Source organism: Vitis vinifera, chromosome 13, assembly GCF_030704535.1.
Source record: "Vitis vinifera cultivar Pinot Noir 40024 chromosome 13, ASM3070453v1".
Taxonomy (NCBI): domain Eukaryota; kingdom Viridiplantae; phylum Streptophyta; class Magnoliopsida; order Vitales; family Vitaceae; genus Vitis; species Vitis vinifera.
The window spans coordinates 2,953,175-2,979,453 of record NC_081817.1 but is presented as its reverse complement, the minus strand read 5'-3'; the positions used below and the strand labels follow the sequence as shown (position 1 = coordinate 2,979,453).

Below are 26,279 nucleotides of genomic sequence, written 5' to 3'. Positions count from 1 at the left end.
GAACTATTTGGAGTGTTGATTGGGGTTGTCAATGGAACACGTTTGGGTAAAGCACCTCATCTTGATCCTGTTTGGATCATTTAAACCTATATTCATTCTCATTCAGATGAAGTTTAAATGGGCGGGTCGGGTCGGGTCGGTTGCGCTTTTATTATTTTAAAATCTTATAATATTGATATAAATAGATAATATTAAATTTATAATTTTTATTTTATGTGTTTAAAAATAAAAATAAAAATAAATTATTTATCTAATTATTTATATAATCAGGCAGACATGAAGAAATAAGATAATTCTTGAACCCAATCCAAAAATTTAAAATAATTCTTAAATAATTTATATTTGATTATGAAAAAACTTATATCATTGTCATGTTACATATAATAACTATTTTAAAAATCTATGAAACAAAACTCATGATTCTCTTAAGAGATAACAAAGACCTTGGTTTGAAAACCCTTTTTAAAAGGGTTTTTTTGTTTTATATATATATATATATATATATATATATATATATATATATATATAAACACACGTTTCACAATCAGAAAATCAAAAAAAGTTTTATATTCTTAAAAACAAAAGACATATTGTTTTCAAAAAATATATTTAAGTTGTTTTTATTTATTTTTAAATAATTATTTTAAAATATAATTATATACATTTTTTAAATGATTAAATATAAAACATTATATAAAATTTATTTTTAAAACACATATAAAAATGTAGAAAACAAATTAAAAATATTTTTATCTTTTAAATATATTTTTACTCTACAAAATATTATAGAACAGTTTTTTTCTAAAAAAAAACTACTATAAAATACTGTCTTAAAAAATACTTAATCAAAATCAAAATATTCTTCAATTTTTTTTAATTTTAAATGTTTTTAGAAAATAATCTTTACTTATTTTATTTTTAATTATTTTTCTATAATTATTTTTTAAATCACAATCAGCAAACAAATGAAAATTATCAAATGTTTCTGAAAAATAGTTTTTTATTTTAAAAATCGTTATTTAAATGGGGACTGTAATTCTAAATCATACCTATTTTTTAAATGTCATTTATTTTTTATTTGTTGTTATTTATATATATGTATGATAGTAAAAGCTTCTCTTGCAGTTTCAGAAGGCACTTTTATATCATCATCGTTTCCGCAGGCTCCCTAGTCTTAATTTCTTCACTCTCTTGCAGTATTCAAAGGTACTTCTCCATCGAATCTTCATCGATTCGATTTTTCTTCGTTTGATTTGATAAAAAGTAGGATGTGAATTTCGTTGATCCATTATTGATATTAATCATGTTTGCATTTTTTTTTCTTTATTGTAAATTTTGAATTTCGTGTATGTTTGGTTAATAAGAAATGGGAGGAGAAATGAATCGGCAGTGTATTCTAGAAACTGCTAGAAATCGACGCCCTTAGATTAGGGGGAAAAAAATGATATATTCAAGTAGCCGAAGCTCAAATTGTCAAAATCAAGGTTTTGCCGAGTTTAGGAGGGCTTGTTCAATTGAGTGGCAAGCTGTATAAAGTGCCAAATGTACCATCCGAATCATGGCTTTGGGTCCAGTTTGCTTCCAGATTTGAGGTTATAATTGTAGAAAAGATCAAACATCTTTCTAGAATGATCAAAATGTAAATCTGAATAAGCCGAAAGAATTAAAAGATTAATCATCAATTTGATTCGTTTGATTTGGTTGCAGAGGAATGAATCAAAAGTTCGGAGGAGGGAGGCAGCCGACTGGTACTCCTTCGTTGGCATGGTCGTGCGTAGTTGTGATTGTTTCGCTTCTTTCAGGCGCCTCCGTTGTCCACAACATCTTCAAGCCGGATCTAGTAATATTCTCTCTACCCCTATGACCTGTTTGATAAAACGCCTGACACTAGTTCTAGGCGCTGCTTGAACTTCCTACCTTGTTTGATAAATTTCAATCTCATAATGGAGTTTATGACACATTGTATGCAGTCATTGCCTCCAGTGGAAACAAAGGAGAAACAGTCTGACAAATGATGGATGCTTCTTTTGGCTCCTAACAACTAGAATTCGTTTATTTGATGATGTTTCATTGCTGGGACCGTTGTCTAGATCCAAAGATCTTAGTTCCTTTCAAAATGCTGTAAGTTGTTCCTTTGGATGCTTCTTTGAAAATTTCCTTTCAAAATACTGTAAGTTTTATTTTTAAATCCTGCTCAAAGCATCTAATCCATTTGAATCCCAATTTTCTCCTAGCAAGTTGTATTAAATCATTAATCATAATGAATTCAGAAATGGCAAACAACCCAAAATTGCTTGCATGATAACCTCCATTTAATTCAAAATTTAAAAGATAAATAAATTAAACTTTAACTAAAAATTCATGAACTCAGGAATTGCAAATATAGGATGGAATATTGAAGATTGGGAGTTTGAGAATTAGAAATGGGTCAGCTCAAAGTTCAGAATCGTAGCATGTGCTGGTGAATGGATATGACTCGCTTGATCTGTTGTTCATTGTAATACAAAACTGAAGAACAAAATAAAATCTGTTAGCAGTTTCACATATGCATAGCCACAGGACGTGGTTGAGTTCTCCTAATGCCTTTCATGACGCTCTTATGTCTATACAAAAATGGATAATACTAATGAGGATGACAAAAATTAACTCATTGGGGATGGGGCAGTCTCACATCATCATTATATGGTATATTGTTACAATTGTTTCTATATAATTTTAAAATAATATACGTAATATTTTTAAAAAATAATAATAATATATTAATTTATATATAATTTTGTATTTATAAAATTAAAAATATAAAATATAAAATTATGAAATTACAAAACTAATTAGGATTTCCGTCTTGAGTTTCTCCTCCCTCTTTTGTGTAATCAATTACAGGGAATGAAACATGAATGAGAAATAAGTTTACAAATAAAAACTAAGAAAAAAGGTATATTCTAACCCATAGTTTAGGTGCAAGGTGTACCTAATGTTCAAAAGTCTCTCATAGCTTAGGTCTAAGAGGTGGGATTTTTTGGGTACTTGTTCAGCCCATATCAAGGAAAGGTTTTGAATAAAAATAAACGAGTTTGGGCAGTTTAGAAAGCCTTTAAAACTTAGAATGAGTTTGGGGTGGGTTCGAATATGATTTTGCCTCACCTTGTTTCATTTTGATTATATATAATTTTAAATAAAAAATTATTTTAGTTATTTTTTTTTTCAATTTTCAACTTTTTAAACATAAATGAATCATAAAAATAAATTTTAAATATTTATAGTATTATATATATGTATATATAATATTTATTTTCATAAATTTTGAAATTTTAAAAGTAAAAAATTTGAAAAATTTTAAATAGGGCTAGATGGGGAGAAGAATTTTCTATACTCATTACATCTTGTTTTATCTTATTTATTTATTTATTGATGGAAATGAGGATAGATATAAATAAATGAGATGAAGTTGGGATGCGAGTGATTCATCTGAAACCCTCATCCCATTGTCATCCCTATGCCTAAGTAAAATGAAATATGACATCTATGTGTATCAATTTTATAAAATATGATTCAAAATTTAATTTAAATATCTAATTAATAAAAAATTTAAGATGCCAAATATTTAAAATGAACATTTAATAAAAAAAAAATTTAATAAAATTATATAAATTTTAATATATAATTCAAAATTTCATAAATAAAAGTGTTTAAAATCTGACAAAATGCGCCTCTTTAACAAGGACATGTCTTACAAGCGAGGCGCTATAATCAAAAAGTTGTTGCGAGAGTTTAGACTTGCTTAAAGTGCACCATTTAAAATTATGTCACCTTGTGCATACCAGTTGTATCCCTCACTTAAGCTCTTTGGAAGATATTCTCAAATCTAACGACTTTAGGAAAGCTAATCAGAATTTCCCTAATGCTCCCTAATCCTTTTAGTGTCAACCAGGGAAGAGGACGAACAAGAGCCTTGTTCTCACCTCGTCCCTCGCCCATACATTTACAGCCCTCACTTCATTCGTTGGAGCATATTCTCAAATCTCAACTGATTGATATTTGATCTGACTCGGTGTCTTTCTTTGAGTCTTTCAAACATCCATTTTATGTGGCTTACATTTTCTTTTACAACGTTTTGTCTATATCCCATTCCAAGTTGTGTAAGAAGTAAGAAGTCTCAACTCTCAATTTTTATCTCTAACTCCAAGCCGTGTAGCTTGCTCTGGAATATAAATTAAATTCAGATGTAAGTGCTGGACACGTCTGTAGGCTATGATTGATGGTGTGGATGTAAGTTGTGGCAATGGGTCCCCTCCAGTTGGCCTCTTCTAATTTTTTATTTCTAGGTAGTTCTGGGTAACCGCTGGGATATTTTAAGTTGGCTTTAACAACCTGTCCCTTTTAAAACCATCCAGTATGGGACATTTGGGCAACTTTTTAGTTGTCACATCAGCACGTACATGTGAATATCCTTGAACCTGAACCCATTATCTGTTATCTGAACCGATGGCCTGTATTCTTACGAGCCATTCATTACCTTTTCTTAGGTCCCCATCCGATTATGCTCATCTGAGCAATGGCCCAACAAAATAAAAATAAAAATTGAAAATAATTATTAAAGTTATTTTTCAAATACAAAATTATATTTAAAAACTTAAATATATCATAAATTTATAAATAATATCAAATTTTTTATATTTTTAATTATTTTTTAGAATAATATAAAAAATAATATATTTTTATTTCTATTTAATAATCCCCTCTTCATTTTTTGAGAAAGGCTTGTATTACGAATACTCCTCTGTTGGCTAAAAATTTACGTTTTGTCAAGTCTCACGTAGCAGTGTCCTTGCAATCTTTTTGTATTTTTTAAATTATATTTAAAAAAATAATAAATATGATATTATTAAAGAAAAAAAAAAAGACAAAGGAAAAAGGAAAAAAGGAGAGAAAACCGGAAGAAGCTGTAGCCGGTAAGGAGGATTGAATGAGTGAAGATAACCCCAGAAATCAGAATCAGGAGAAACCACCCAGGTGACGTGTCGGGTTGCACGTGCATCTAGGGTGGATACAGTCAGCAGCTCTTCATGTATATATAAGGGACCCCTTCATTTCTGGTTAGCTCCTATTCGCGCCTGGTTTCGCTCGTTTGAGTTCTCTCCCATTCATATTTTTCCATTTTCTGTCTCTAGGTTTCTCAAAGGTGCATTTCTCTCGCTTCTTCGTTCTTTCTTTCTCGATCTTGAATTGGTCTTAGATCTGTGATTTTGGTTCTCTATTCAATTTCATTCAATTATCGTCATCGATTACATTTTCATTTCGACAGGCATGAAATTGTGGATTTGGGTGTCTGATCTGTTTTTTGTTATTTCGAGTCTGTTTGGTTGCTGAGAACGTGCGGGAGACCAAAAATAGTTTTATATTTATGTTGGATTCGGATGGATTCATTGGTCTTTTGGTTTCCGCGAAGTCTTTTGAATGTGATTAGCAATTGCGATTTGAATAGAATTATGTGGAATCTGTATGATTGCTGAGAAACCATCGGAGGAGAAATCAAAACCAAATTGAGATCCATGATATTTTGGTTTGCATGTTCTTGCTTGAATTTCTATTCCTTTTATTCTGGTTTAAGGAATGATCATTTTATGTGTTGTTTTGCAGCATATTGTGGTTAGAATTCATTTTTGTAAAAAATTTCTCCTGAGTTACATAGTGGATCCATAAGTAAGTAATAATAGAGTTCCTCTGGATGCGCATTGGATCTAATGGTGATTAGCAAGGGTTACTTTGGATGCATTTTTTGCTGGTTCAAATATAATGTGTTTGGAATGTCCGCTCTTCAATACACAATATGAAAATTAGCACTAAAAGGGAAAGCAAGAAAGGTAATCTAGTGGTGATTCCAAAAAATTTGATTTTGCACAATGGCTGGTTTCTGAAGATTTTGATCAAAACCAATCTTTTTCTCCAGAAATATAAACGTTTTTGGTGTTCTCATATTAACAGTTAATCATTGGTTTGTATTGAGAAATGAAACAACAGAAAAAAACATGTTTTATTTATTTATTTTTTGCCTTTTTCATCCTCAGAATCAAGAAGTTCAAAAACATGTTTCTGAAAATGTAAGAAAACAGGCATGGACATTTTATATATGAAAGAATGGTTTTGACAGATTCTATTTCATGCTTTGCACTTTTCTTTCTCATTTGAAAGAAACAACAGAGAAAATATAAAACCAAAACAAAAACTGGGGCAAAAGATGAAAAAGAGAACAAAGCTCTAAGAAGCAAATTCATGCAATATTGGTTTTAATATTTATTTCATGTTATCTAGTAAAAAGGAGCAAAAAAATGAAATGTCACAATGAGGTCCACCAAAGTCTTTTCTTTTTTGATTGGCTAAGAGGTCCAGCCAGATCTTCGCAGTCTTCATTTAATGGATAAGTGCATTGGAAATTAAAAGTCATATGGATGTGAAATTTGGGAAGCTAAAAGTGAAAGCAAGATCATATGTGTGTATTTATGTATGTCTTTTCCCTTGCCACAGGCTCTCTTTCTTTAGAAAGGTCTGTGTAAAGCATGGGAAAAAAATGGTTGCATTTTGGAATAGCCTATTACATGAAGAGCTTTGTCTGGTGGATGAATAGTGTTTGCTGTAAATAAGAAACAACCTGTACACCTTTATATTTATAGGATAGGATGATCCTATGTACATTGGCTGTTCACATTTCTTGTTATTGATGTTTCTTAAGCAAATGGCTTGGTGTGAATTATATGTGCCTGTCTCTTGAATTAAATAAATTGACAGAATTTTGTTGCCAGTTAATTGCTAAGGCTCAATTTTTATGTTTTGTCAGTCAACATAGGTTGTTGTTATTGATCATATGGTATTTTAGTTGAAAGATTGGGGAAAGGGGGGATTAGAAATTTTTAGCATTGTTTGCTTTCTCTTATTAAAGTTGCAGTTTATCGAGCAGGTAGTGCAAGATGGCAGATGGTGAGGATGTTCAACCACTTGTCTGTGATAATGGAACAGGAATGGTTAAGGTATCAAATGAGGATTCTTTCTATGTGAATGTTTAGTAGAATGCTTGTATTCTACAGTCTGCCTTTTTCTTGTATTCAGTCTGAGATAACTGATTGCAATGTTATCTTCTAGGCTGGATTTGCAGGAGATGATGCTCCTAGGGCTGTGTTCCCCAGCATTGTAGGTCGTCCCCGTCACACTGGTGTAATGGTTGGCATGGGCCAGAAAGATGCATATGTAGGAGATGAAGCTCAATCCAAGCGTGGTATATTAACCCTAAAATACCCGATTGAGCATGGTATTGTGAGCAATTGGGATGACATGGAGAAGATATGGCATCATACCTTCTATAATGAGCTTCGTGTTGCTCCAGAAGAGCACCCTGTTCTCCTAACTGAAGCTCCTCTCAACCCTAAGGCTAATCGTGAGAAGATGACCCAAATCATGTTTGAGACCTTTAACACTCCTGCTATGTATGTTGCCATACAAGCTGTTCTTTCCTTGTATGCAAGTGGTCGCACCACTGGTAAGCATTTCAATCAATCGATCAACTTATTAGAGTTCGAGAGCTGTTAACAGAGCTGAAATTCAAATACCCAGACTACATGTGCAAATGTTCAAATGCATTTTAACATTGCAAAAGTCTAAAACTGGTTGAGTTTTTACACAGTTTGAAACTTCAGAGAGTTCTCTTTCTGGAATTATAGGGAAAATATCCTACTTGGGTTGGTGCTAAGATGCTGCATAGTCTTGGTTTTGACATTAGGATGCTGAAACTATTAACTCTTTTAACTTTTTCTCAGTTCACCCCCCATCCTGTGGTTTTCATGAGGGGCAGCTGGTCTTTATAGAGTGTTGTGCTTGGAGTTAGCTATTTTGTTAAATATGACAAGGAGATGATGTATCGTCCTCCAACCTACTCTCCCCTCCCCCTGCTTTATAGTGATAATGACAGATGTTCATGTGGGTACTTTATTTTCTGTGCAGGTATTGTGCTGGACTCTGGTGATGGTGTCAGCCATACAGTCCCAATCTATGAGGGTTATGCCCTCCCACATGCCATCCTTCGTCTTGATCTTGCTGGCCGTGACCTTACAGATTATATGATGAAAATCCTCACTGAGCGTGGGTACTCGTTCACTACCACAGCTGAGCGTGAAATTGTGAGGGACATGAAAGAAAAGCTCTCCTATATTGCCCTTGACTATGAGCAGGAACTGGAGACTGCCAAGACCAGCTCCTCAGTTGAGAAGAGTTATGAGCTGCCTGATGGGCAGGTGATCACCATTGGAGCTGAACGTTTCCGATGCCCAGAGGTCCTTTTCCAGCCATCTTTCATTGGAATGGAAGCATCAGGAATTCATGAGACCACATATAACTCCATCATGAAGTGTGATGTGGATATTAGGAAAGACCTTTATGGTAACATTGTCCTCAGTGGTGGTACAACCATGTTCCCAGGCATTGCTGATAGAATGAGCAAGGAAATAACTGCTCTGGCCCCAAGCAGCATGAAGATCAAGGTAGTGGCACCACCTGAGAGGAAATACAGTGTCTGGATTGGAGGCTCCATCTTGGCATCCCTCAGCACTTTCCAGCAGGTTTGCTTCTTTTCTGCAAAGATTTATATGTGAATGATTCTAACCGTGAATCATCTTTGATAGTTTCTGATTGGAGTGCATTTTTTGAGTGCAGATGTGGATAGCAAAGGCGGAGTATGATGAGTCTGGGCCATCAATCGTGCATAGGAAATGTTTCTAATTGTTCAAGAATAGGATCATGGAAGAAAGGAAGCACTGCACTATTTCTTGGAGAGAAATGCAGCTTTACAACCTTTGGTTCTAGCTTGTTTTCTTTTTATGTGTACTTGTGTCAAGGTGACGACCTTGACTGGGCTGAGGTGTTGATTACGGAAACAGTCCCGATTCTTTCATTATTATTTGTTTTTGAAATTTTCAACTGTTGCCATGCAATTTCTTTTGCAGCTTGTGAATCCCAGTGTTACTTTCCTTTAGGGGTGAGGTGTGGTGGAAAATAGGCTAAATCTGCAATTTGCTTCATCCAGAATTAATCTATTATTTATTATTTATTTATTTATTGAGACCAGTTGGTGTTTTCGGAGGATCCAGGAACACTGAATCACTTCGTTTTGTGTTTTAGCATAGCATCAAAATTGAAGGGAAGGGTTGCCATTCAACAAATTGGGCTTGTACCAGTGCCACGACAACTGGACCAACTTAGCCATCAAGGGTAAAACCATTTTCTTGTGGTTGATGTTCTGTTTTACAATATGAAAAACTCTTTTTTCTTGGGGGCTTTCTTTGCCTGTTTTGGAGTAACCTCTACTAAATCATTGGTCCTTCCAGGCAACTCAACTAGTTTCTCCTATAGTAATTTGTTGATATGGTAGTATATACAATACTACCATAACTGATATGGCAGTGTTATACATACTACCATATCAGTCACAAAATTTACATTTCATAGCTAATATGACATTTTGTCGTAAGTTACACATTTTGTCACAAAATTAAAATATTATCACTAATTTCTTTTTGCTACAAATTTCTTTTTTTGGCCATGATTCTGTTAATGGATAAAGTGTTTTTCTCTAAAGTACACTTCCCATGATAAAAGTTTTTCAATAAAAAATATATTTCACATATTACCACGGAAGTCTAAAGTAATGACTTAAAGTAAAAGTTGTCACAAATTTATTTGTTGCAAAACTATACGCTACTTTATTTGCCACAAATCTCACATTTCATATTTAAAAGCAATATGCTTTTAAAAATATTTTTTGGCAAAAAATAAATTTTACTTTTGCAACACAAATGAAAATTTTGTGACTAAAAAAAATAATTTGCAATGAGTGTAAATTTTGAAACTCTTATTAAAGTAGTATTTCTATAAAATTATATGTAAAAGTTATTAGATATTAGAAAATATAGTATTCATTTTTTATTTTAATATTGAATAAATTTGATACTAACAATTAAAAAAAATATGAGTCAAATTAATAAACATTTTTATTCATTAACTTAAAATACTTTAATGAATAATTTTTTTTTAAAAAAAAAAGCCTTTTCATTCAACTTTAAAAAAAAAATTGATGTTTACCAAGAATGAAAAATAAAATCAACTATTCAACCCTTTTTTTATATATGAATTGTAACAATTCTAATGGTGAAAAGATAAATGAAGTTCATAAAAAAATTGTAAAATATACAATCTATGGAAAAATTTAAAAATTAGTTTCTCTTCCATGGTATAACTATTTTTTTTTCTTTATATATATATATATTCAATGAGAATGAAATTGATTTCCTACTCCCATACTATATTCCAATGTTCCAGACTTTACCTAAAAATTGCTAATAGAAACAAATTGTTCTTCCAAAAATTACTCAGAAGGTCAAAAAATCTTACCCAGGATGGCATTAATGATCCTGTGTACATAGGCAAGCCTCGCCCACTAAAACTTCAGATCCTTAAACCATGAGAAATAAGAAACTAAGCAAATTTATACTCATTACATCTCTCACACCTGATTAAACAATTTCCCAGCATTTATTTTAACTTTTTCTTGTGTGGACATCCCTGACTCTATAGTCTAATCAGCAATTGTAAGGAACAAAGACAATAAAAATAGTAGTTTCCTTTGTATAATTTTACAAACTGAACTACCAGGTCAGATCATGGCTTGCATAAAAATTCACGAAATTAGTAATCTTTGTTCGTGCAAAAGTGAAAGAAGATTTGTGTCCCCTAAGGTTTGCCTAATCAGGTGTCACTTCTGTCTGTGAAATTGCATCAAACTGGAGGCGGCAAAAAAGATGACTACTCGTCTTGGATCAACTTCAAAATATAAATACTCAGGTAGAAATTTTCCACATACCAGTCCTATATCCAGCAGACATGAGTGCAAGCTCCCAAAGCATGTTGGGAATGCTTAATGGATTCACCTTAGAACCAGGAATCTCAGACCAATTTACAGATATCTCAATCATTGGAATACCAAACCATTTGCATAGATAGACTAACTCAACATCAAAGCACCACCTGCACCAAGTCCATGTGGCTATGTAAGTACCCCAAATTGAATATATATATATATATCAAACATAGAACAAGACAGATGGAACAGATCATTGCAGAGCATAATTCCCCAAATAAAGATAAAAAATTGATAAAAAAACATGCCCACTTAACTGATAAGTCATGTGTCCCATTTATATCTCTACTGGTTTAGGCCTAACGTCTGCGAAGTTAAATATCCAGTCAGGTGTAGCTAACCCTGGCCAAGAGTCATCTTCTGTATCTGGTGAGTACACAAGTCCCATGTATACACCCATTGAAAATGGTCCCCCCACATTAACATCCAATTCAAGATTGGTGTGATGGGGGAATGAAGGTGTTGGGGGCGGGGAGAGAAGAAACCTTCTCCAGGAATTGTCAGCCGCATCTTGACATAAATTGTTTGATGCCAATTTCAATAGCTTGGACCAAAGGCAACAGTTTTCATAGATGCATCTTATCTATATAGAATTTGCTCATAGCATCTTGGCATAAACTTTTCTAATTTTCATTCGATCACTTGGATTGCAGGTGAAAGTGGCTTTAATTTACTTGGTACATACACTACATGAATGTCCTCAAATTGTTCTTTTTCTGAGAATTTAAAATAAATCATTGTCATAATAGAACATGCTAATTTCCATGCTTCTGAAAGCATTTCAATTTCCAATCTTGATGTTTTTTTGTCCTGTAGATCAAATCCTTAAATGTATTCTAGGTCACTTTTCTTGTATTACATGACCTGCTTTTTCTATTTAGTTGTCATACAGTTGGAAACCATACTTGTCTGTAAACTTAACACATGATGAGTTGAAATGCAATCCTAAACTTCAATATCAGCCCTGGCTCCTTACAAATTCAATAGATTAACTAGCGTTCTACCCAGAGGTATCAATTCCTCAGTTTCACTGGAGAGAAATCGCTACACCAAAAACTAAGTTTGAAAGACACTGGATGCTAGATTAAAGGTACAAAACAGAATAAATTAGCTCCAAAGGATATATTCGATGAATAAACAAGAGTACACATAATACTTCACAATTCCTATTAAAACAAAAAAGAATCATTAGAAATTGAAGGGAATATTGTAAGCGGATCATCAATAGCATCCAAAGTTATGTAGTTACCTTTTCAAGCGGATGTTTGTGAAAAGCTTTCGGGCAGCCGCCCTAGTAAACATCTTAAAACCACACTGTGATGCATGAAAATGTCCATATCAAGTAAAATTTTTAGAATATCTATATTAACCCCAGTCTAAAGGCTTTAATTAAGAATCCAAGAAACGATAGGGATCACTACTCATATCTAAGGGAAAACAAATTATTTGTGACGTGGAAAGTCTACCTGTGTATCCCGAATTCCAGGACCAGCAGTTAAGAGAACCACAACATGGAAACCCTTCATTAAAAAATTGCGGTACCACTTCCTCTGAAAAATGAAGTAACTCTACTAAGAAAAATTTAACAATATAAAAAATCGAAAATATATAAAGAAGCAAACGTCATCAGCAAGACTCAACTGTAGCCAGAGCTTTCTCCTCAAGATGAGCACGAGAACCAAATGCAGCAAGTGGAATATCAGAAATTCTTAAACTTGAATCGCCAGTTGCTGAATCTCCAAACTGAATTTCTTTCATGGCAACTACGTGAATCTGACAGGAAAAAAGTCAGGTGGTCTGTGATCAACTCTGACCATTCCAATTGTCATTAAAAAAGGTATATTCGCAATGGATGGCATACAGCCAGAAATAACCTGATTTTCAAGTTTTTCTAGGTCAGTAACCTTGGTTGCCCCATCAGCATCCAGCATCAGAAGTAGTTCACCACGTGAATGAAGCATCCCCTGTTTTCCAATGCTTTCACAGAGGTAAAGTGCTTCAATAAATTGTCGTCACACAAAATAGAGAAAAATAGACCCATCATAGAATAGGAAAATATTTGTAGCTGACTGAAGAATAAATAGGCTAACAGACTCACTTGTCTTATAGCTTCTCCTTTACCATAATTTCTTCCAAGAAGTATAACCCTAACATTGTCTATTGTGTATTTTTTTACAAAGTCAAAAGCTACTCTGTTTGTCCCATCAGCACTTCCATCATCGACAATCACCACCTGTACAAGAACACATGCCCCAGTATATGTGAGAGAAGTAGAGAATGCTAGGATAAAGCCCATGTTGCTATTTGGAGATAGTAATCAGGACATCCTGTAAAAGATATAAATCATATCAACAATCTAGGCAACAAGACAATGCATCAGACGTGAGTCCTAGCTCATATGGCGAGGAGTTAGGGCAAGGAAAGGGTGAATCCAGGTTAATTCTATGTATTAAAAGGAAATACCTATAAAACAGGAGGACAAAACAATAGCAAAACCAAATTTTAGCCAAGCAAAAAAACAAACCAAAAAAAAAGGCAAAACCAAATTTTCTATAATCATAAAACATGCAACTTTCAGTATGAAAACAATTATTTCCTGGTTGAGAAGAAAACACACAACCTGACCTGACACAAGAGCTGACAGAATGTTTTGAAAGAATTTGTTGTTGGGCTCCCATACATGGTTATCTTGCAGGGTTTTTTTTTCCTCTTTTTTGACATGCAATATTTGTTGTCCCAATTGGGTCTCAAACCTGGAACCTTCCACATCCCCACACCAACCCCTCACCACTTGAGCCACACCAACAAGCTTCCAGGCTTTTTATACAAAGATTTCAGGAAACATTTACATGGTTTTTTCTTTATAATTATTATAAGAACTGTTATACATATTACTTTGAAGTTTTCAAAATAATTATCACAAATGTCACAAATATTTCATGATAACTCAGATAGACACCGTGTAAACTTCAATTAGTTAACAAGCTACTGCATAAACTTAATGGACATATAGACTAATAACACACAAACTTATCTCAAGATACTATCACTAAGAGAGCTTTCGCATAATGGATCTACATGGATGGTTAAGACCTTAACCATGAAGTGAGGACCTTATTCCCTGTCAATTTGGGAGAACTTCCTGCAATGGTAAAAACAATAATTTGTCTGCTTCATAAATGCAATGCACTTCATCTAAGTATTTTTTTTTTAAGGTAATGAGTCAGCAATACCATAATCTAATTTTCATTTTATGGATCATTAGAAAAATTTTTTCCTTACAATTACAGTATGGCAATTCCTCAAAGCCACAAAAAGCAATTTAAATGATACAGCAAATAAAAGGAATAAAATTATACCTCATAAGAAAATGACTTATCCTTGGCTGCACGTTGTTGAAGATAACTACAAGTAAAGATTCAAATATTAGAGTGCTTCTACAATTTATAGAACTCTGCACATTATCCACTAACAAATTGATTAATTACCATTCCGCAAATGCACCTTCATTTCCTAAGACAAGTCTTACTTGTGCTACAGAATATGAATAGAGATGGCATATATTTTTGAGTGCCAATAGATATGTGTGTGCACATGCACAGTTCCATATCTTAGTAAAGGTGCATTATCACAACATGTTTGTAAAGAAGTCCTACAATGAAGGATTGAAAATCTCAATTTTGAACTGAACCCTTTAAAGGACATTGTTGAAACAACTCTAAAAAATGATTAAGCACAACTCTATAACAACCATACTTTTTAAAAGCATTGTTGAAGCCAGTATAAAATAACCATAGCCAATCAGATGTGGATGAGTTTAGCAGTATTATTTTCCTGATTCAAACCAATTCAAGCCATCTTGGTAAAATTTCTTTACATATTGTCCACTATTGAGATAGACAATCTATCATGAACTCAAGCATGTCCCCAACTAGAACCATATGAGTCAATATCGGATGAAGATGTGTTCCTTAGAACACTGGATTGCGAAGAAGTTGAAAAAAATCATATTAAAAGGACCCTTTCAACCTTCTATTTTATTTTGCCACCTTTATATGATCCCTGCCTTCCTGCTAATTATAGATATTTTCCAAGGGAAAAGAGTTCTGTCCAACCACTTGTGCAATTTTTATTTATATGAAACTTGTTCGCGGATGTGCTAAGTATAATATAGATTGGCAATGACAAAGCATTTGTAATGCATGTAAATTCCTAAGAGAATTGCCCTTTTCCTGAGAAACAACAAAGATCAGGTTCCCAACTCAATTACCTGCTCTTGTTGTAATGCCACATGCAACACAGATAAAAGGCAGGATAGCATGCTAACAGAGAGCACATGGAAAATTAAATACAAGGAATAATTATATCCTAGAGCACAAAAAAAAAAAAAAAATGTATCAGATCTTATTCTAAGAATGAGAGTTCAATAGATTTTAATTTTCACAACTCTGGTGCAATGCAGCGGTTCTTTTTGCTTCACTCATGAAATTTTCAATTCTCTCCAAAGGTCTAAACTCATAGAAATGAAAATTTTCATGCTTAAGTTTTTCCCATGGGAGTTAAAACTTCAACCCAAATAATACTACAATTCTTGATCCAATATGAGCAATAATTCAACTCCATAGACTCACTGGTACAGTTAAAAGAAACATTAGAATCTGAGTTGCATTACAGGAATCTGAACAGATTGATCAAAGCATTGTTTTTAAAATTGCAATTTCTCTTACATATTAATACATTTAATGTAAATGTTTCTATAGTTTTAGGAGGTTGAAGTAGTTGGTTGCTGGGATTTTCTTTAAAGTAACAGTTTACAGATTTACAAAGTGTGGACTATGATATAGAAGAAAGTAGCTAAGATTAGAACTATCGATTTGGTCCATGAGTCTGTCCAGTGATTGTTTATTGAAAGTAATTTAGTAATCCTGCACCTTACTACCTATTTATGTATTACGAACACCAATAAACACACAGATACATGTGTATTGTGTTTGTGTATGCATTTGTAACACCTTTTTCTGATAGAATTGGATAGTGCTTTAAAGGATGATAGCTTTTGCAGGGGTTAAGTCAGTTCAACAGATTCATCATCATTTGACTCAAGATATAAATGAAGGTTAGTATTGATTAATGCACTAATGCAAGAAAAACTAGTTGTCTATATTCCCTTTTGCATCAAATACCCATCCAAACCACACATCCACAAATTTGCTTCTGATCACAAAAAAATTGCTCCATCCATTCACTCACTAAATTGCTTTCAGAATAATGATGATTAAGTAATTTTTCTTCTGCATATCAGTCACAAACCAATGATGAATTGCTCAGGGAACAATTCTGTTGAGTGATCTATGCTCTCTAATTCCATTTCTCAAATGACTAAACAGTGTATGAATAAGTTGATGTCAAAACCAAATCATTGTAAGATACATAGACAATGATGTCCAAATCCTATCAAATAATTACCAATCATAAACTTGGATACTAATTAATTAGAATATATGATGATAGATATACTTCTGCTTACTTCATGGTTTCATCAAGCGCTCCAGGAAGTCTAAGCTCTTCATTGAATGCAGGAATTATCAAAGATATATACTTCTCAGCAGGATCAGAAATATTAGGACAAGGAACCTGTGACAAATGGGAAAAATGCTTCCAGCAGAATAAGTATTTCCACAACCACTTCCACATCCTAGCTAGATAATAACCACCAGATTTACATAGTAAACTAAATAAACTTGAATTGAAACAATTCTATTGGTATGTTGAAATGCTTAAAAATTAGTTCTTTTTAGATCATTTTAATCATTTTCTCATCCAGAACTTTTTTTTTATTTTTCTATTGTTCTAAAATAATAGAAAAAGTAAAAGAAATCATTTATTTATTTATTCAAAGAGATGTATAGATCATGTTGAGATTATATTCTGATAGAAATTTTTAAAATTTTCAATAATATAACTTAAAAAATGCTCCACTCAACTAAGACTATCCAATTGTTAGTTTAACGAAGTTGCATTCGTGCATCATTTCAACACCAAAAGAACAACATTTAAAAAATAATTTCTCTTTTTCTTTTAATCTTTGAGAAACCAAAGCCAATGTTTCATTCCTAAAATGCATATGCAGAAGAAAATACAATTACCTGCTTCAAAGAATTTGGATCTTCGAATACTGCATTACCAGATTCAACATGACTGCCAAAAGATTGAAATGTTAACAAAAACAACAGCAACATTAAAAGAGAAGAAAAAAATCAAATATGAGAAAATTTAGAGTTCAGGTATGAAAAATACGCATTGTTGTGTCTTCTCCTGAACGACTCGAAGATTATAGCAAACCCTAATCCTAAAGCCGCAAAGGTCACAGCAATGACCAAAAGTTCCGTGATGATCCACAGCCATCCCATCCTGGAGTTGTTTCGTCAAGTTATTTTAAGTACTGTAAGGAGAAAATGATCCAATGTGACAGCTGAAATTCAACCAATTAATGATCCTAATTCATATATTTAGAGTTCAAATGAATAAAACAAACCGTCGACCAAAAGAAAAAGTAGATTAAAGTTCAATCCAAAAGAAATGAAGTGAAAATATTTCAATTGCATGTTTTTTGGATCTGAGGACAGAGTTTGAAGTGTGATTACAAGATCTTTAACATGAAAAACCTAGATTCAATGGTTTAACCATGGAAACATCAGAATCTAATACGAAGTAGAACGATGGAATTGAAGGAGAAAAGAAAGGTACCTCGATCGGTTGGCGTCAAACAACCCTCTCTTCACCTTCTCTCTCGCCAGAAGTGAGAAGACTCAACCCTAGGACGGCTCAAGTGGTCAACTCTGTAATTTACTTCAATCTTGAGGTTATAAGTATATTGGGAAGAAAAATTATAATATTTATATCTTAAAAGTTTAGCTTTGACGCCACAGCCCGTCTAGCTCAGTCGGTAGAGCGCAAGGCTCTTAACCTTGTGGTCGTGGGTTCGAGCCCCACGGTGGGCGCATTTTTTCCATCTCTCTTCTTCTACCTTTTTCTTTCTTTTTTTCCCATCTTTTATTAAACTATTTTAATAAATTAGCTTTTTTTTGTAAATCCAAATTTAAGTATTGCTTTTTATTACTTCTCTCTTTCTCTATAGTAATGTTTAGCTCTAAAAAAAAATTAAGAAAATGATAATAAGGAAAATGATTTTTTTTTTAAAAAATACTAAGAAAATGAGCCCCATTGTAGGCATTGTTTTTTGCTTCTTTTTAATTTTTTTTTTCCAATTTAGACTTCAAAATTATAAGAAGATCCAAGTACCTCTTCTTAAACTATTCCAATAAATTAGCTTTAATTATCTGAATTAAGTATTATTTTTTTTATTAATTATCAATTTTTTAAGTCTATGTTTGATTCCCAAAAATTAAAAAAAAAAAAAGAAAAAGAAATAAATGCTTAGAATGAGAAAAAAAAAAGTTAAGGAAACTATTTTTTTAATGTTTGATTTACTATGAAAAATATAAAATCAAATCAAATATAATTACAAATTAATTACAAATTTATGTATTTTTAAATTAGGGTTAATTCTATTAATTTTTCTAAAGGTTTTGATTAAATATACCTAACTTGTATTGGTTTGAATAACTTTCTAGATAGTGAAGAGTTGGGTGTAGCTATGATTTTCCTTCATGGATGTAAAGCCTTGGGCATCAAACAACGCTTTTCTCCTTACCTTGACCATTAAAGCCTGAATTAGACACTTTCCTTGCACCTTAGAAGTAGCTACAACATGGGGAGGAACCATGGAAAAGATAAACAACCACATGTATTTTGAAGATTTGAACATTAAAATCTATTAAATTGATTGTGATATTCAATTTATTCTTAGAGTGACTTGTAAAGTTGTGAATTAATTTGCATTTTCTTTATAAACTTGATATCGAACATTTGAAATCTTAAGAATTTTCTATTCATTAATTATTTTAACTTTATTTTATCATTTGATAAATCATGTTTTTATAGACTTTCTTTAGATCAAATCAAATTTTAAGTCAATGAAAAATCACTAAAAATATCAATGCTTTATACATATTTTGAAAATCTTCTTGTCAAATGATACGTTACTTATATTTGTTTCACTGGTTTTTTTCTTAAATATATTTTTAGTGTTTTTTTTTTTTGTTAAGAAATACTTAAAATTTGTCAGGTCAAATTTTCATCGCGTTTTTTGTTTCAATCTTCACCAAAACTCAACATTTCTATTAGAATTTCATCAAAATTCAACGATGTCTTAATCCTTGGTTATATAGAGACAATCCAAGGATTGATGTTAGGTTTCACCTCCATGAAAGTGAAGTTGAAAGTGATTGAAAGAATTGCTATGCCTTCCTTTATTGATGGTTGAAAACTTTTGTTGCGTGTGTGTGTGAAGTTTTTGTTTCATCTTGAAAAACAACTAATTAAGACCAAGCTACCCAAAAGCTTTCAATTGCACCTACTACCTAAAACCCTTCAATTACATACATTTACCCCACTAGATATCCTTTTATTGAGAGCAACTTTTAGGTTCCAAAGAAAGCCAATAATTGTATGAAATAATAACAACATCATTTGGCTTCAATTGCTTTTAGTTTTGACCACCTTTAGGTTTAAATACTAACATTGTTTTTTATTAATCCAAAATTTGATTGAAGGGTTTAACTTTTAAAATAATGGATGTTATAACATTTCTTTGGTTTTTAAATATTTTAACATTTGCTTGTTCCATTGCTCCTACCGGTGCTATGTGTGGTTAGTTCAAACCCCATTTATCCTACTTATGTTACTTGCGGTCCAAAACATCAAAGGATATTTTTATAAATAATTAAAATATTATAATTTATTTTTTATTATTATATTATATTTAAAATAGGAAAATAAAAATTAAATTAATTCATTTTTGAAATTAAACTTTATATAATTGGGTTGGGGTGGGGTGGGCCGAGGCAAGATAATACCCGAACCCGCCTCAAATCAGTTCTAGGTTTTTAAAAAAAATTCAAACTCATCTCAAACCTTTAAATTTAAATTTCAAACCCGTCTTATTAGGAACAAGATGAAGTAGATACTCAAAAAAATCTGTCCCATAACCATCCCGACTTGACTTTCAAATGATAAGCATTTATATACTTTAACATTATTATTTTTTAAAATCATTTTTGAGGTTGAAATTTGAAGATTCTTTAAGAGTGATTTTTAGGAAATCTTGAGACGCAACATCCAAGTAATTCTATGAAAATTCTATAAAGAAAATAGTATGAAGTTCAAATATATTAATAATCAAAGAATACTAGATAGATGGTCGAAACGAGGATTGAATATTTTGTACTAAACAAATCTCTTGTACTATTTTTTGAATTATTAGTGGATTATTTTTATAGCTCTAGACCCAAAATATTTTTCTATCTCTAAAGATCATTTTCATTATATTGATGTCTATTACATAATTATTCTCCCAATCTCTCGTTTCATTTTTATATTCATATATCTTAATTGTTATTCCAAATCAATGAAAAAGAATGCAACTTTACATATCATACATAGTTGATTCAAATTGACCATATATGGATGAAGATGAAATTGAAAGTGAACAAGGAAAGTATTGATGCAAAGCCAATTGGTGTTGGATTCGTCCAGCTCAATGGGAAATGGACAATCTTCCTCCCTTCGTTTGCCTCTCTGAACATTCGTTCCAATGATAATGAGGTTGGATAAACTCTTTTCATGTACAAAAAATGTCTGGACAGGTGGTCCGGGTACGCCCCTCCAAAGTTTAAGTCAAATAAAATATAGCTCAAGCAATTTTAGAGAGAGAGATAGTCACTAGGCTTATCTCTGCGTGCCTTGTTTGTATTTGTAGAGAGTTTTTATAATGCTAAACAGAATGTCATTGTAGTCCTAACTAAGCACTTTGACTTTCTCTGTAGTGATGATTGTCTTGTAGGTGGCAAGGCAATCATCACAGTTTTGGACGGTTGACAGGTGCCATTAGCTGACATGCCATGATGTTTGACTGTGCAACCGTTTGTTCCTTCAACCTTTTGATAGTTTGGGATTATGTGTAGCAATTAATTGAAATGGACTTGAGGATTGGAAGTGGTCCCATCAACCATTTCATTGTCAGTACGTGAATGATTACTCATGTTAGTGGGTCTTGAAAGCTTGATTGGACGGTTTCGTCTGTTTGGAGAGTCAAGTCTCCCTTATTGTCTAACCTTGTAGGGAAATAACCTTTTTATATCCGTGGCCAGATGAATTGGGCATGGTCTGGATGGAAGGATCCAGATGGTTGCTTGCCTGTGCCACCTGATCAAGTGTTACGATTGGAAAGTGACACGTGGAGAGAGCCCCCCACATAAACTCTACCTTCATCTTGCTATATGTCATTTGTCCATTTATTAAGAGCCTCTTTTAAGTTCCAAATAAAGTGGTCAATCAAAACATCTTTGATGGTATTAATGGCTTCAAAAACGTTACATGCATTCATCAATACCCACCATATAAATGCAATATATATATATATATATATATATATATATATATATATATATATATATATGTATGTATGGTTGAAGAGGCCTTTGATTTACTAAGCATACTCTACTCAAAAGTCGGAGGGGAAGCGGTCTAGCAGAGAGATGTGTAGATGATTCATGTGACAAAGTAGTTGGCATGGGACCTTCTCATGACACGATTAAAGGCAAAGGAGGAATAAGAAAAAGAAAGATTTTCCCTTTTTTCCATTTTTTGTTGCTTTTCCCTCACTTTTGTAGGCCATAAAGCTTTGGAATGGGTGGCGAGGGTACCCCATTTCTGCCTTCCATTATGCCATACAGCTTTTCTCCACCACCATCATCATCCTCCTCCTCCTCCTCATCATCATCACATGCCATCATCATTCACTCAACCATAATAACTGACACTTCTTCAGTCCACTATATATATATATAAAATTTTCTCAGGTTTGGTCCGTTTGGACCTCTCGAGAAAGTTTAACGTGTTGCAAGTTGCAGCCAATATAAAAATGAGTTGGACGCGTGTTTCAAAGCCATTGGTGGGGATGTGGGTGGGTTCACGGATTGCATCTCTGCGCAATTCACGAAAAAGCCAGTGCCCGATGGACAGAAATTTGGACGGTCTAGATCATGTATTAATTTTGACACCAACCATGACTCGTATTCATTGGACGGTAGTGATGGCTCCATAGTTTATACAGCGAACTAAGCTCTTATATCTGTATTTTATTTGCCTGTAATTTGAAAATTAAAATTAGGATTATTTTATTTAGATTAAATTTTTAAAATTTATTAACCCTTTTAATAAAATCATCTAAAAATTTACGAAAACTATTATTATTATATTTTAAAATTGAGTTTAGTATGCAATTTTCTACTGTGATTGATTGATTGCTGAATTTCAGCATGGGCCCTAGGGTCGGCAGGGGGTCTCACCCATTTTAAATGGTACAAATTATATAGGGACCATCGACTCACAACTCACAAGGGAGACAGGAAGATTTTTTCCCACTCAGAATATTCCTTTTACAATCTCAAGGGCAGATAATTTGATAATTTTCTTATATAAACAGGATTTTACTTCTTCTTAATTAAGTATACAAGTTAAGCTAAAAGCAAAGTGTTTTTAACACTGGACTAGTTTTGATCCTATGACTATGGCTCCCAAGAAGATCTTGCAGGCGAGATCGTACCAATATTTAAAGAGGGTTTGGTAGCAAAAAATGGGAACTGTTTTTGTTTTTGAAAACAAAAAACATATAAAATTTCACAACACATCTTCAAAACAGGTTTTGAAATTAAAGAAAGTTAATATATTACTTCAGAGTGGTTTGGGTTCCTGTAGTTAGGTTAAACATCATGGTGGTAGGTACCATAGCCAAGATCAGTGGATGTCAGCAGAGGAATCGAAAAGAGTCATAAAAATTGAAAATGTTTTGGAAATGAAATTAAAAGTAATTAATAAAACAGGAGAAGAGACGAAGGGAAGAGAAAATATATATATATATATATATGAGTAAATATTATTCTCCCTGTGATACCAGCCAATATTGATGATAAGGGTATAGCAGTGGTGCCCAATTGTTCTAAGTTAGAAAAATGTCACATACCTAGTCATGGATGATTACTTCAGAATTTTGCCAGTAACATGTGCTTTTCTGCAAATCAACAGACCAGACCCATCTGAATTCACTGTAGAAACCCACTGATTTATTTGTACTAAAAATAGGAAAAGAGAAAACAAAAGAAAGATCTCCAAAAAAATTAATCAATCCCCTCCCCCACCCACCGCCCCAACATCATAATCACAATATTAAAAAAGAAAAAAAGAAGTCAACAAATTAAAGAAGTCTTGAAGGAGAAAAGATGAGGATGATGATGATGATGAGGAGGAGGGTAATGGCTAGTGAGCCATGGCCACCGGAGGTGCAAAGGCAATGCTTCTCTGGTGAGGCATGGCAAGCATAGCAGTGTGATCCAAGAAATCCTTGAGCTCGACCACTGACTGAAGAATTGTTCTCAGATCATCAGCGCATGAGAAGCCCAAGTTACCTACTCGTCGAACTGCATAAACGTAGAAAGTGATGCACCCTTTTCTGAACTTAAACCGAGCCATTTCATAGCCTGTCAGCCCTCTAATCAGCTTCTTGTTCACTTCTCCGAGAGGAATCTCCGGCGGCCACACACGGTCCACAGCCACCTTCAAGTTCTCCGATTCAAAGACAAAGAGAAGGACCTTAGATTTCTTGGTGCCAAGGCCCAGTGTGAGGGTGTGCCATGCATGGTGAGCTAAGATTGTGAAGTTTGTAGGCAAGAAAGCTGTGGTTGAAGGAAAAGGGAGTTTGGCTTTGGTTTTATCTTTGTGGTGATTGGTGGGTGGGAAAGAGAGGACTTTGAGGAGCTCCAGAGGCCTCGCTCGCCGGATTGTGAATGATTTTACGATGAACTGACCCCCAAATCGGAGACCCTTTACTTCTGAGCTGAGCTTGAAGGCAAAATCTGATGAGGGTTTGGTGGTTTGATCATTGGGGTGTTGGTGTTTTTGCTTCTTCTTCTTGCTCTTCTCCTTCTCTTCCATGGTACATTTGTGGGTTGTGGTGATGCCTTTTGTTTTGTATGATAACAAACCAATCTATTGCTTTTGATGATGTGTTGTTATCTTCCAACCTTTAATTATGGAATATCACAGTCAAAAAGGGAGGTTACTACTTTAGAAAAATTTGTTCATTTTGATATTATTTTAATTATTAGTATAACCTTGATTTTTTATTTTATATGTACGCCAGTCTATTATTAAAAGTGGGCTTGGAGATGAAGTAGGTTGGAGTTATTGAGTGCCCACATATTTTCATGACATATCTCATGATGTTGCCTCTTCTTTCCTTCACCTTTTCCCTGTATTTTTCTTGCATTTTCTTTATGTGGCATCTCTATACCATTATGGATGCATCAAGGCTTAAATATTTGCAGACCTAGAGGGATAAAACTTGTGATTTGCAATTGAATCTCAGAGGCACCACATGGGCAGAGAGAAGACCTTGGGACTTACAAATGATAATTACCCTCTAAATATGGTATACGTGGAGTTTTACAAAGGAGAGGGACCACATTATAGAAAACCCATTTTGGAAATTTGAATCCTATCCTCAAGGCTGAACCCATTTATCCATGTTCTTGTATTGGATGGCTAACATTATCTGATATGGGTAATGGTAAATGTGAAGTTTTTATCAAAGAAATCTCCAAAATCAGGCAGACTCATGGGTGGTTCCAAACTTGGACCATGGTCCTTTTTCTTTTGTGTGTAGTAGGGTTCATTAAATGCTAGCTGTAGAAGGGTTAGTTCAGCCGTAGCTAGGAATCGGCCCCATTACCAAAGGTTTGGTGGAAGTTGTTCATATGGTATGCCAAGAAACCATAAAAAAGAAACGGGGAAAAAGAGAAATGGGTTTCTTTGGTTTTTGTATGAGAGATAAGGTTGGCTTACCTCATTTGACAACCCATAAGTCTTCACATTAAAGTTGTTTCCTTCTAAAGGCAACATTGGCTTTAATCATTTCAAGGGAAAGAAATTCTCAGGCCCTTCAGAAGACCAACTAAAGGCAACAAGTCTTGCAAGTGGGGACAGCATGCCCTGATTAAGATTTATGGCTGGTTTCATGTTGGATGGCTTGCCTTTGCCTTTATTTATCAGCCTTCAGCCAAAATAAGTTTTGAGCCATATTTTGTGGTGAGCAACAGATTGGGGAGAGACCTCCAAACAAAATTTGGAGTAGTGCAAGAGACTTGGCATGTAATCCTGTTTTTGTCATGGTTAAGAGGCTTGCCTATTTTGCCTTTAAACCAATAAAACATATGGCACCAGTGACATGGGTTTCAAGTCTGATGGGCAGATCTCGGTATCATGATTATAGTAATATTACACTAATTATGTTTCTTTCCCAGTTGCATTAAGATTGGTTAGAAGTCAATTTTATTATTTGGCTGGCTCTAATCAATTTTGAAATCCAAGGTCGCTTAGAAGTCATCCTCATGATGTTGGATTGATATCATCTAGAGTTGTTTAGATGTCATCTTTCTCATGATCCTTGGGCTATATGGCGTTACACTCTTCATTCATTCAAACAAATTCAATGGTAGCTTATACGATCCAAAAATTAAGACCCTGATTGAAAGGTGTTTTCAAAAACAGTTTTGGAAAACAATTATTAACATCTATCTTATGATGTTTTGTAACACAAAAGTTTATTTAAAAACTAAAATATTTTAAACTTGTTTTTTTTTATATTTTTAAATATGTTTTAAAAATAATTTTCATATGTAATATTTATTTTCATCATTTTCTATATTTATATGATTTTTTTAAACCATCCCTTAAAAAATAAGTAAAAATAACTAAAAGATATTATTTAAAAACACGGAACAGATGAATTGATCATGCATAAAAAGGAAAAACCACCCATAATCTGCCCATAAAGGTTGAAACCCAAAAAAAAGATTGGCCAAAATTTCTAAATGTTTAGAGATAAAACAAACCAGAATCTGTATGGATTGCTAGAATAAAAATAAAGTACTCCCAACAGTAATTAAGAAAAATAAATGAAAATGATGACAAAGGAGACAGGTTGGATGTTGTTCTCTGAGCATAGTTGGGTGCATTATTATCAAAATATTTGTACTTTTCCTTTAACTTCATTCATAACTTTTCTCTAGTTACCATGTACCTTGTCTTATTAAACATGCCCCTCATTCTCGCATATTCTTGACTCTAAGGAGACCACATG

At 33.3% G+C, this 26,279-nt stretch overlaps 3 protein-coding genes and 1 non-coding gene across 10 annotated transcripts; 2 read left to right on the top strand and 2 right to left on the bottom strand.

Annotated features, from left to right (window-relative positions):
* Positions 1-1,053: 1,053 nt before the first annotated feature.
* LOC100244452 (actin-1) lies at positions 1,054-9,111 on the top strand. 5 transcript variants are annotated; one of them, XM_002283554.4, is made up of 7 exons: positions 1,054-1,206; positions 1,708-1,840; positions 1,971-2,121; positions 6,956-7,025; positions 7,138-7,531; positions 7,993-8,606; positions 8,701-9,111. In XM_002283554.4, exons 4-7 carry the CDS (start codon positions 6,966-6,968, stop codon positions 8,764-8,766), a joined length of 1,134 nt encoding a protein of 377 aa, XP_002283590.1. In that variant the 5' UTR covers positions 1,054-1,206; positions 1,708-1,840; positions 1,971-2,121; positions 6,956-6,965; the 3' UTR covers positions 8,767-9,111. The 5 variants fall into 5 exon arrangements, with proteins under 5 accessions (XP_002283590.1, XP_059597862.1, XP_019080143.1 ...); XM_059741879.1 differs by having other exon boundaries at positions 1,090-1,206; positions 6,944-7,025; XM_019224598.2 differs by lacking the exons at positions 1,054-1,206; positions 1,708-1,840; positions 1,971-2,121 and adding an exon at positions 4,951-5,096.
* A 1,445-nt stretch (positions 9,112-10,556) lies between these two features.
* Positions 10,557-17,808, bottom strand: LOC100261575 (uncharacterized). Of its 3 annotated transcripts, none has more exons than XM_010660280.3 (11): positions 17,708-17,808; positions 17,258-17,402; positions 17,107-17,158; positions 16,488-16,594; positions 14,320-14,365; positions 13,059-13,193; positions 12,835-12,924; positions 12,602-12,733; positions 12,427-12,510; positions 12,210-12,274; positions 10,557-11,067 (listed from the first exon to the last, which is right to left on the bottom strand). In XM_010660280.3, the coding sequence occupies exons 2-11, from the start codon at positions 17,368-17,370 to the stop codon at positions 10,881-10,883; spliced, it is 1,011 nt and encodes a 336-aa protein (XP_010658582.1). In that variant the 5' UTR covers positions 17,371-17,402; positions 17,708-17,808; the 3' UTR covers positions 10,557-10,880. The 3 variants fall into 3 exon arrangements, with proteins under 3 accessions (XP_010658582.1, XP_019080172.1, XP_002283615.1); XM_019224627.2 differs by having other exon boundaries at positions 17,258-17,432; positions 17,708-17,802; XM_002283579.5 differs by having other exon boundaries at positions 17,258-17,371; positions 17,708-17,802.
* An 80-nt stretch (positions 17,809-17,888) lies between these two features.
* On the top strand, positions 17,889-17,961 carry TRNAK-CUU (transfer RNA lysine (anticodon CUU)). Its single transcript has one exon. It is a non-coding gene; the product is annotated as a tRNA-Lys (tRNA).
* A 5,193-nt stretch (positions 17,962-23,154) lies between these two features.
* LOC100241117 (uncharacterized) lies at positions 23,155-24,137 on the bottom strand. The gene is given in 1 exon segment (NM_001402605.1): positions 23,155-24,137. A coding segment is annotated over 1 exon segment (675 nt). The 5' UTR covers positions 24,074-24,137; the 3' UTR covers positions 23,155-23,398.
* Positions 24,138-26,279: the final 2,142 nt, after the last annotated feature.